This window comes from Halictus rubicundus, chromosome 13 (genome assembly GCF_050948215.1).
Source record: "Halictus rubicundus isolate RS-2024b chromosome 13, iyHalRubi1_principal, whole genome shotgun sequence".
Classification (NCBI taxonomy): domain Eukaryota; kingdom Metazoa; phylum Arthropoda; class Insecta; order Hymenoptera; family Halictidae; genus Halictus; species Halictus rubicundus.
The window spans coordinates 4,635,104-4,646,107 of record NC_135161.1 but is presented as its reverse complement, the minus strand read 5'-3'; the positions used below and the strand labels follow the sequence as shown (position 1 = coordinate 4,646,107).

At 37.1% G+C, this 11,004-nt stretch overlaps 3 protein-coding genes across 5 annotated transcripts; 1 reads left to right on the top strand and 2 right to left on the bottom strand.

The window, feature by feature from the left end:
* Positions 1 to 110: 110 nt before the first annotated feature.
* Positions 111 to 3,864, bottom strand: Reptor (repressed by TOR). 2 transcript variants are annotated; one of them, XM_076799260.1, is made up of 6 exons: positions 3,012 to 3,864; positions 2,296 to 2,935; positions 1,721 to 2,146; positions 1,137 to 1,634; positions 924 to 1,046; positions 111 to 677 (listed from the first exon to the last, which is right to left on the bottom strand). In XM_076799260.1, the coding sequence occupies exons 2-6, from the start codon at positions 2,921 to 2,923 to the stop codon at positions 583 to 585; spliced, it is 1,770 nt and encodes a 589-aa protein (XP_076655375.1). In that variant the 5' UTR covers positions 2,924 to 2,935; positions 3,012 to 3,864; the 3' UTR covers positions 111 to 582. The 2 variants fall into 2 exon arrangements, with proteins under 2 accessions (XP_076655375.1, XP_076655376.1); XM_076799261.1 differs by having other exon boundaries at positions 2,296 to 2,901.
* A 240-nt stretch (positions 3,865 to 4,104) lies between these two features.
* On the top strand, positions 4,105 to 7,044 carry Morgue (modifier of rpr and grim, ubiquitously expressed). Its single transcript, XM_076799262.1, has 5 exons — positions 4,105 to 4,662; positions 4,821 to 4,946; positions 5,342 to 6,384; positions 6,465 to 6,636; positions 6,901 to 7,044. Exons 1-5 carry the CDS (start codon positions 4,525 to 4,527, stop codon positions 7,015 to 7,017), a joined length of 1,596 nt encoding a protein of 531 aa, XP_076655377.1. The 5' UTR covers positions 4,105 to 4,524; the 3' UTR covers positions 7,018 to 7,044.
* A 272-nt stretch (positions 7,045 to 7,316) lies between these two features.
* Positions 7,317 to 10,707, bottom strand: LOC143360431 (uncharacterized protein KIAA2013 homolog). 2 transcript variants are annotated; one of them, XM_076799258.1, is made up of 9 exons: positions 10,611 to 10,707; positions 10,303 to 10,540; positions 9,729 to 10,217; positions 9,155 to 9,626; positions 8,710 to 8,947; positions 8,405 to 8,640; positions 8,113 to 8,340; positions 7,676 to 7,950; positions 7,317 to 7,595 (listed from the first exon to the last, which is right to left on the bottom strand). In XM_076799258.1, exons 3-9 carry the CDS (start codon positions 9,907 to 9,909, stop codon positions 7,408 to 7,410), a joined length of 1,818 nt encoding a protein of 605 aa, XP_076655373.1. In that variant the 5' UTR covers positions 9,910 to 10,217; positions 10,303 to 10,540; positions 10,611 to 10,707; the 3' UTR covers positions 7,317 to 7,407. The 2 variants fall into 2 exon arrangements, with proteins under 2 accessions (XP_076655373.1, XP_076655372.1); XM_076799257.1 differs by having other exon boundaries at positions 10,303 to 10,641.
* Between the last annotated feature and the right edge of the window lie 297 nt (positions 10,708 to 11,004).

The window sequence follows — 11,004 nt, the reverse complement described above, 5'->3', positions numbered from 1 at the left end:
TAACATTCAACTTGAAGCAATGCACAGAAACTCTGTCAAATGTATGTATATATTATACATATATATATACATATATTATATTTTATATGAAATATATTGTATATACATTGTATATATATACAAACATAAAGAGAGAGAGAGAGAGAGAGAGAGAGAGAGAGAGAAATTTACAAGTTTATGATGGCAACGAAGTAATAAATGAAATTATTTATCACAAATGAAGTCAGGAACCGATGATTCAATAATGCATACGATTTTGTCTGTATAAAACTGAGCAACCTGAAATGTATTACTTAGTATTAAAGATAAAAATAAACTATAAGAATATCTGCAACATTGCTTAACCTAGTATACTGATGATAATAATTGTCTACTGATTGCTAATTACTTTTTCGTGAAACAAGTCAAACCGTTTTGAAATTTATTCGGTTCCTAATTTCTCTGCCAAAAGGAACAGTCACTTTCGACTTCTGATCTAACAATAAACTGTGAAAGGAAAATGTATGAATTCATCGCATCGTTCTCGCGATTTCGTATCAATACATATGAATGGCATAGTTTCTAGTAAATAATCTATGTATATTAAAAATCATCGATGCCGCCATCAGGAACGCCAGCACGAACTTTATCCAATACTCTGTTGACAAACTCGGTTGAATGATTTGCAATTCGTATTTCTGTAACACACAAATGTGAATGTAAGTACGCATCTATCTGTAACTTTTACTTCAATCATTCAAAAACCGAATTTTCTTCCTAAAAGAGCTTTTGGTTTAATGTTTACAAAGTACGAATATTCAAGTTAGTTGTATTAGCACATTGTCTAGCTTGTGCTGCAATCGTATTAAACAAAAACATTTGGCTTTGGTATGAAAATAACGACTTTGAAAACAATATCATTAAAGAAACACGGAAATACTAACTGGTAGCTAGTTTACAGCATTTTTCCATCTGACGCGTTAATTCTTCTTGATTTTCAGGCTTGGACTCCGCCAGTTTCGCAGCAAGCGTTTGCTTCGCCTGAGATATGCCTTGAATCAGTCGCTCTGGAAGAATAATTATAAATTTGCTACAGTTTGTTGTCGGTGGAAGAAATGGAGATAATCAAACGAAGTGTCAAATTGTAAGTACTGAACTGTGTTCTTGTTCAAGACCGTGTAACTTGATTTTATTCGCTTCGTGTTGAGCTTTCTTCTTCAAACGACACGCCCGGGAAGCAAGCTTATTTTTCTCTTTGCGTGTTTTCGGTCTCGCCGTGAATGGTAACTCCGACACTGGCGTCATATCGTTTATGACACGGGACAATTTATCTAATTCACGACCGATGCTGTACAATTTACGGGGATTCGGTGTTAAATCATTTCCGTCTCCTTTCCGTGCTTTCCCACTGTGCTTAATTCCGCGAAGCGCGCAATGAGGACTGAAAACAGGATCGGTGGCTTCGTTCAGAATATGTGGATCCTCGAGTCGTGTTCTTGCTACAAGTCTTTGTCCCTTTGGTCCCTTTGCCTGTACATTGTACTGCCAAAAGTATCGTTCCTTTTTACTGTGTTTACTTTCCCGATTCGAGTCGACGCTCCCACTTCCTATTCTACTCCCAGTGCTTTGATCTTCGCCATCGCTACCACCTGTATCTATAAACGTATGATACTACTATGTAACACTATGCTAAAAAGAATCGTTACGAGACAAATCATAATACTCGTGACTGGTGAAATACCGTTATCGGTGCTGTAATCATCATAGTGATCGCTATCGTCGTCGCTATCTTCATAACCTTCGTCGTGGCTGAGATGATCGACACGGTAACATGGGTCTGGACTGAGTGCTTCCCCGGTACTCAAACTACTTGTCGAACCTGCCTCAATGACACCGCTACCGGTGAGACTACTAGTGCTCAATAAATGTGGACGCGGTTCTCTGCGAGTCCAAATCTGCTCAAATCCCATTGTACGAGTTGGAGCGGACATCGACAGCCTGGAAACTTTCGGTTTGTTGTTGGTTGTACAACCGATGTCTATCTGTCCGCATGTGGAATTATCAAAAGAGTTCTCGCATCGCCTCATTAAGAGATCGTGAAGCGCTGATTGACCGCTAGGCCTATTCATAGGATGCGGGGACGTGGATGAACTTGCCGTTGAACTACCTTTAAAGAAAAATAGTATTAGCAGTTATTAATACTTGACCGATAACTAATAATTTTCTTGATAAGAATACGAATGTAAATTGATAATATGTAACTTGAACGTTATCAAATTCTTTACTGCAAAGCGAACAATAATTTATACAATAAACCTGCAACATTACTGGTTCCTGGACTTGGAAATGCATTGGGGCTGATCGTTTCCAAATTATCGCCAACGTTTATATTCAGATTGAATCCATGTGTATTTATGTACGCGGGACAAATATTACGATATGTCGATCCAGATTGTGGAAAACTGCTTGGTGCGAAGCCACCGTTGTTATCGTTGAACAGTGGACCGACCGATTGTGTGACATTAACATCTACTTTGAATGGTTGAATCCTTTCTTCCGGTAACAGCAGATCGTCAAAATTTAAATCGCCTAGAAGTGTATCATCATTGGCATTTAATTCAGCGAGGGTGGGCCCTTGAATAAGGTCGGCTTTATCGACTTGAAATATATCGTCATCTTCCATTTTGAATGAAACATCTAGTTGATCAGAATCCATTTTAAATGGAGATTCTATAAGATCTGGTCTATTAGGCCAAGCAGATGGTATGGTTAACGGGGATGGAGAGAACTGATCGTATACACCTCTGCTGCTCCTATGACCTCCTGGTATCGGTACCGATGCCGAAGACGAACCCATCTCTTGATTGGGTTCTTGCTTTATTATACCATCCATCGGACTGGATTTGATCTCTGGAAATATTTCTGTATATCCAGATTCCCCCATTTGTAATGAAATCTTAAAATCGGTCAGGTTAAATTTCTCTACTTTTGAATGTACAATATAGATAATTCAGAATTCGGTGAAGACTTACCAATTATCTACTTTCTGATTAATCAAGCAGTCGAATATCAGACGATCGATCGCAAACTTTCAAACAACAATCAAATGTATGCAACCAAACAAGCTTGTTACACGCAAGTAAAATCGGTGCGAAACAATTCGATTTAAAGTGAAAGTGAAGTAAATAATAAAACGTGCGATCACGGTCGATCCGTTCGCATAGTTCTTGTTGGTGGGAATTAATAACAAAAATCGTGGATCCACGCGCTTACATAGTACACTCGATACCCGCACACGAGATGACCATGACTTTCGTCAGCAAATATTTTTCCTAGGCGACGACATTGCTGCGGATGAAATTTTCTCAAATTAATCTTGAAAAAAAATCCCAAGATTTTTCGGTCAGGCGAAAAAACAGAGACATATAGAACAGAAGAAAACGTTGCGATACGCTTGTGAATCTCTTTCTTCGGCTGCGCACCAAATGTCCGTAAAAACCAATCACAAAACACAGTTTGTTATTGTTTTGCCACAAAATTTTCGAGACAATATTACTGATATTAACATAAATAGGGAACGGTCACATGACAAAAGTCGAGTGCCCGACCAATCAAAACATTCAACCAATCATAAGTGAACCTTTAACTTGTTAGTAATTTATGATTTGCAAGTTTATTGGCAATTATAACATAATAAAATGAAAAATTCACATGACGGTACAAAGTCTATTAAATTGATCAATTTCTACGATAGCTGATGTAAAGATGAGCGAATGGACGAAGTGTACAAAGTAGATACTATTTAGATGTGTATTACTCATTTGTTGCTCATTCACTTTAAGAACTGACCCGTCATAACATAACCACGTGACTTTTACAGGGACGTGCGTAACGCTATAGACATCACAACAATTTTCAAACAAATTAATCGTAATGTATAATCGAATATTTGAATTGTAATCGTTAATCGTTAATCGTTAATCGCATAATACGTTACTCAATTTTTTGTTAGGAAGAACACTCGATTACTCTAAATTCTAAATGAATTCTATGCGTACATCTTTCGCACATAGATACGCTCCTGCCTAAAATGAAATGGACTAATGAAAGATTGATCACGTGATAACCCAAGTCCACCATTGTTGTGTGACGGACTGTCCATAATGCGAATGAACAGCAAGTGGAGGATGTGTATGTGTAGAGAAAAAACTGAAAGACGCATTTTAATATCGCAGTAGTCTTTCAAAGTCCTCGGTGCCGATACCCGATTGGTGGAAAGTACGAAACATATTGTTAGAACATCCAACGGTTTGACCTAGAATGGACAAGTTTTTTACTGGTGGCTGCAGTACATCGAATTCCGTTATCATAGTTACAAGAGCAGTTGTTGTTGCTCTTTTTTATGTCTTGAATCCTGACATTCCTGACTGCTACGGATCGAAATAGATCCCGAATTATAAATAATGAATATATATCATGAGCGTGTGTCTCTATCGAATAGTTCACTGTGTCCTTGGTAAAACAGCATAACATTATTATACGAAAATGGCTGGGGACAAAGTGGTTGAGGGTTCTTCGCATCAGAGCGGAGATAAAGCCCTTCAAATTAATACTTGTAACGTAAATTTAAATGTGGAAGACGAGTTCGTTGAATATGTCCCTTGTCCTGAATTTCTTTTCTCGGTAAGCTCTTTTAATTTCACCGTTTACACGATAATTATTGTCGCTATTGTCAATATTTGTTGTAGTGTCTATACACACTACTGTCATTTACTAAGTAAACGTCTTAAGTATTTTTGAACAATATGTTGACAGTTTAATTAATATACTTGTCGTTTCAGACGGTAGCTTGTTGTTTCTGTAATGGATATTATGGGCCATGTTTTGGGGAACCTGCTTGTCCAACGTGTCACGCATTTTTATTCCCTAATGACATTGGTCTTCTACCGGTTCCTATCTTCAGCGAGGTATGCTTTTTGTTATTAGACTGAGAATCTTTATGCGAAATAAACATTTGATAATTGTGCATAAAAGGTACACCTCCTCACTGATTTTTATCATTCTGAACAACTAATCCCTATAGATGTAACCGGCACTGCGGTCTCTTTTAGTTTCTGAGATATTCGATAAGCTGTCAGTAATGGTTATATGTGTAGGAAAAAGTTGTTGAGAATGTTGAGTTTTACAACATATTTAAATTTTATCAAAATTGGTGAGGGGGAGCCTTTTGTGCATAATTACCAAACATTTTTTTCCATCGATGTCTGCGAGAAACATAAGTTAAATTAAAATATGTATTTATGAATTGTCGATTATTGCAAATTTCATGATCTTTTACAGTATTTATTTTTCCATGTTCTAGAAAACAGACGATGAAGATTCAGGAAACGACGAGCCAACCGAACTGTATTACAATCACGAGAGAAGAGCCAGTCAACAACAACAGAATTCTCCACAAAATCCAATCTCAAATGTATCAAACGTATCGAATATTTCTAATCCTAATTCTCATGTATCTCAGCGCATTCACTCGCAAAACAAAAATATTTCAGCTATGCAAAATTATCAAAGAGTTTCTTATAGTATAAATACAAGTAGTTATAAGAATGCGGCGGGTTTGTCTAGGAATCCGCTTCACTGTCACGATGAACATTCTATTAAGATGCGAGATAGATCTAACGGGAACGACGAAACGCATTCGCAAAATCATAATGAAAAAGTTTCGACCGTGAATTTTCAAAACGCGGTAGAAGAGGAGTTGCACAACGCAGCGTCGCAAGCTCAAGAACTAGAAAATTATCAGCAACAGTATCGATGGAATTACAAAGTACCGGACAATGTGGGAGAATCATCGCAATCGTACAACTTGTCCGAACGACTAGTGATGTTAACCAATTATAGACACATCGAGCACGAACCTATCAACGAACCAGGGCTGGTGGAACGGCTACCACCAGAGGTGTTGTTAGCTATTTTCTCACATTTGGACGACGTTAGTCTTTGGTCGGCTGCAAACGTTTGTCGCAGATGGTACGGTTTGTTGTCGACGCATATAACACCGCAACAGTGGCAGCAGAATGTGAAATTACGATGGCCATTATACAAACCCATTGGATCTGTGAGAAATTGGTATAAAGTATACGATTTCTTAGCTTCCTCGGCACCTTGTAGAACGTGCTTGGCGCAGATATGTTTGAGATCACGACAATTGAGAATGGAAGAGAACTCGTGGAGAAGGAAAAGACTACACAGCGAACTTAAGAATCTAAGAGTAGATCCTCCCGAAGGCATCCAAGCTACACCTATCGATCAAATGTATTGTCAATGGCAAGCTACCATAACTGGACCTGTCGGAAGCCCGTACGAAGGAGGCTTGTTTTATCTTTATTTGCAAGTACCAAGAAGGTATCTTAATTGAATCTATAAAATGGATTACATTATACATATTGTATGCCTTTTCTAATACATTTTTTAAATTCTTCCAGTTATCCTTTGTATCCACCGATTGTACGATTTCTTACGAAAATACTTCATCCGAATGTATCCAGGCACGGTGATGTTGGTATAGACTCGATCCATCATAATTGGTCTTTGGCGTTGACAATATCGAAAGTTTTAATCAGCGTACAGAGTTTGCTTACAGACCCGTATTGTCAGGTATATCATGACTCCCCTCGCTAAGAAGGGAAGATTTCCAACCCCAGAATTTAAGAAATTATAAAATTTTTACTAGACAAAGTAGACCGATAAGAATTAACACCTGGAATGTCTTTGAAACAAGACATTCAATGTACTAGTTCGTATTGGTCCACCCTGTATAATAATTTTCAGAATTCTCAGTTTGGTGATCCTCCCCACGTAATAATAGGAGACAGTGTTACGGTAAGCATCGCACTAATAATAAATATATGTCATATATAGGTTTGCATGGAACCAGAACTGGGTGAAATGTATTTGAACGATCGTGAAAGATTCGACGAAATTGCCAGAGCATGGACATGGCGATACGCCATGCACGACGTTGTGACACCATTATAAAGATATTAATAAATTATTTGATAAATATACGACTAAAAATTGAATTGCCTTTCGGTGACTTACGATTATGAGTCGAATTAATGCAAATAATTAATTAACTACAGTATATAAATAGTGCCCTGTTGTAGCGTTGAAGAGCCGCTGAGAATTACAGAGATAACCGAACTTACGGTTCTCTTTTTCTCGCGCAAAAGTGCAAAGTGATTGTTAGACTTGGTAAAGCGCAACAGGATGCAAGATTTTATCTAAAAGAACTTTAGTAACGCAGATCAACAGGGTTAATGAAATTCTCCAGAAGAAAAATTTTATAAAGCTTATTTACTATTTAAGTATGATTATATATGAAAATTATATACATATGCACAATATGTTAATAGCTGGATGCAGTAATCACAGCTTACTGTATCTGACTTTCTGTTTATCTTGGTGACCATAATATTCATTGATAATGAGTTTACAAAGGAACAAGTGAAATATAATTATGAGGAAACATATGCTGATCCAAAAAAGTGTTGGCAGCCCGCCAAGCTGGTGACCATGTTTATGTAAAGCCATCACAACATGATCGTGAGCTGGAGCTACAAACAAGCCGATCTTATTAAACATATAGTTGCATAGATTTCATAAATAAAACTACCATAATGGTTTTCATACTAACCCTCGTCTACAGCGTGAACATGCAACGCATTCCGCAAGTCTTGCATATGTTGGTGATCGGACGTTATGTATAATATAGATGTAAACGGCTTTGTTAATTTTACAGGAAAGTTTGTATACGATTGACTTAGAGAGACAGGCGCGTCCAAACAGCCTGCATCGCAGCCGAAATATACGCTGTCGCTTTTGTCCAAAGCCACTCCTAAAACTGCACGATTGTCTTCTCCGACTGTCACCGAAATATTTAAGTGAGTTACGTTACCGTAACTGATCCTCCTAAAATCAGAAAGAAGAGGAAACATATACACAACACAGTTTGTAGTTGTACAATTAATAAAATCGGTAAAAATTTATTCTAAATTCTTTATTTATATTCTTTCTGTACAATCGACATCTTTTTGTTTGTTAGATGCAAACATCTGTTATAATAAATAATACCTGAATAAATAATCTCGATGAAGATACTGTGGATCAGTATTAAATTCAAGATGCTGATTGCTAAATCTTAGACTGCCAAGGCTCAAAACAATTGCTTGCTGTACTGCCAAAGGATCGCCGGTCATTAAATGATGGCATCCTTGTTTCTCTAGAGTAATTAACCACGCTTCGACGACACTGTTCACACCAACAATAGTAGACGTGTCTTTCCATAATCGTGGTGCATCTCTGAAACATCACGATAAGATATAAATTCTACAAAGAAGCGTTTGCAAAATGATGCTTTACTCACAAAGTATGATGTCCGCGATAACAACCTTCATTCATGGCCACACTTTTCTCTACGTCCGGAGTACCCTTTGAAATTTGAGACAGCACATAATAAACGGTGGAATTTATTTTGTGACCGTTAATAGCACCGTCGGCTTTAGAATCACTTATTCTGAGACTTGTGTACCAATAACTTTGCCAAAGATTACTATGATCGGGTTTCAAACTTCGTTGATTTTTTAGTACTATTTTCATTGCCTGAAACGAATTATAATAAACTACATGATGTTTGCGCGAATATTGTAGCATCTTGGTATTTACACGAACCTCTATGGCTTTCTTTTTTGTTATTTCATACTGAGAATGGTAGTCCTCCATCAGTACAGGTTCACTATACTGTATACTCGACATGTACTTCAATTTTACAGTACTTCTTGCTTTAACTTGTATCATTCTCGGTGGAACTTTGTAAAGTATCGAAATAGCGACGATCTTATTTGAATTAGGCAGTGGAACAAAACCAGAAATTAAGTTATACTCATGTATAAAATCGTCTACTTGAATTCTGGACATATAAATATACATTCTTAACACTTTTGATCAATATCGCGAATTCATTATTTATCCAAAACGTATACATATAAATTCGGTGAACTATAAATTTAACAGATGCCAATTAAGTACTATACTGTGCCAAAATACAATAGAACCATTTCTTTTTCTTGGTCTGTTAAATGAATAGTTGACACTATGTATTAATTTTATTAATTACTTGGTTAATTCTATTCGAGAGTTGCTCCAGTGTGTAGATGCTTGAGGCTTCAACGGCACATTTTGCAAGAGTGGAAACGGATTTACAATTTTCACATCTTGAACCATTATTGTGTCGAATACTCTGTGAGCGTAATATTGAAATTCTATGTAGTATTTATCCCTGAGACACTGATAGTGATAAACAACTCCATTTATAAAATCAGTAACGGTAGCTTCTGTATGAAGATTGTCACTGGGCAAAGGATGCGAGATTAACGGTTGCCATTGTATCGGTAATGACAATGCTCGTCCTTGCTTAATATATGTCCAAGCTTCAGATACAATAGGTACTCCAAAAATTCCATTGCCAATATATGGCAAATATTGATGCTCATTTTCCCTCGGCGGTTTATGAAGTATGTTTACATTGTAGTCGTCAGCCTCAGACTTAAATGGAGCCAGTCTTTCACTCATACAATAATCTTCAAATGCTACAAAATAAACATGGTTAATAACCTGACAACCACTAGATATATTAAGTAAATACAATTTTGTTCCCAAGGCAAACAGAAAATGAGGATAAATTCAATTACCTTGTATCGATTCTCCTGTCGAAGAAAACAACCACTGTGCAATAGGTGGACCAAAATAAAGCAGTACACCGCCGCAAATGATAATGAAAATTAGAATCTTGCGGTACGAATAATTCCCGTCAACTAAGCGACGTATACGTTTCCCAATTTCACGGCTATCGAACATCGTTCCAGGTCTCATTATAATTATTATTCGGTTTATCCACTACGGTCTTAGTGCGTCTATTCAAGCGTTCTTTCGTTTTTCGAAAGTTCCTCGGTAATATAACATTTCCGCCCTTTCTTGTAGCTCCGATTTGATTGAAAATTGTTATTTGATAACTTTGCGTTTTAACTACATCGAAAATTTTGTTTTGTAGATTTTTAACAAATCTATGAATTAGGAAGTATCTTTATTGTTATTAGCATAAAAATACGAAATCAAATTCCACGTTAACCTTCTCATTCTTAATGGTTAAACTCAATCAGCTGTGTACCGTTGATCATTATCTAGAATGAAAACACTATTTACATACAGACAACACGTGTGAAGATAAGCAATTCATGTTGCTAATAGAGAGAGGCACGATCATACATAATGATTGTTCACGTTCAGACGAAACTTTGACGTTTTTCGGTAGCCAATTTCCAGGGCGCATGCCTCCAGAAGTAGATCGCTCATGAATGCAGCCTCAGAACTTTATATTCAGAATCCTTCTACGATTATTATATACAGGTAGAAGAATTGAAAATGTATAGTACATACACAAATGAAACGGTATCTGCTACGCAGCGGGACAAGGCCAATAGCGGACCCAGAACGGAACGCAATTCTGTTATGAATTCTTCCTTAATTTTCAATTTTCAGTGTACCATCGTAAGTGTTTTTAAAGAATAATATACCTATCATAAAATACATTCTTCTAGCTTTCATTTGAGCCCTAAAAAATGAAAAATCTCTACGGAAACTCATTGACAGACAGGATATCTCTGCCCTGGTGGGCGTGAGCACTCTCATATCCTCTCTGACATTGAAATATTACTTTTTATTCGAGCGCAAATGATTCTTGCCGTTTTCATCATAAGACGCAATGCTAATTCGAGTCCGTGCAGCGCCATTCCCCGTAGCGGCAAAACGTCCAAGCTTGTAGTTGATTATTTCTAGTTTTTTCCGCTAGATGGCGATGGTATACAATTCGTGTAGGAGTGTAATCACAGACGAGGTATAGGAGTAGACTAATCACCATATAGGCACAGACGAGGTATAGGAGTAGACTGTAGCGTGGCCAGTTGACCA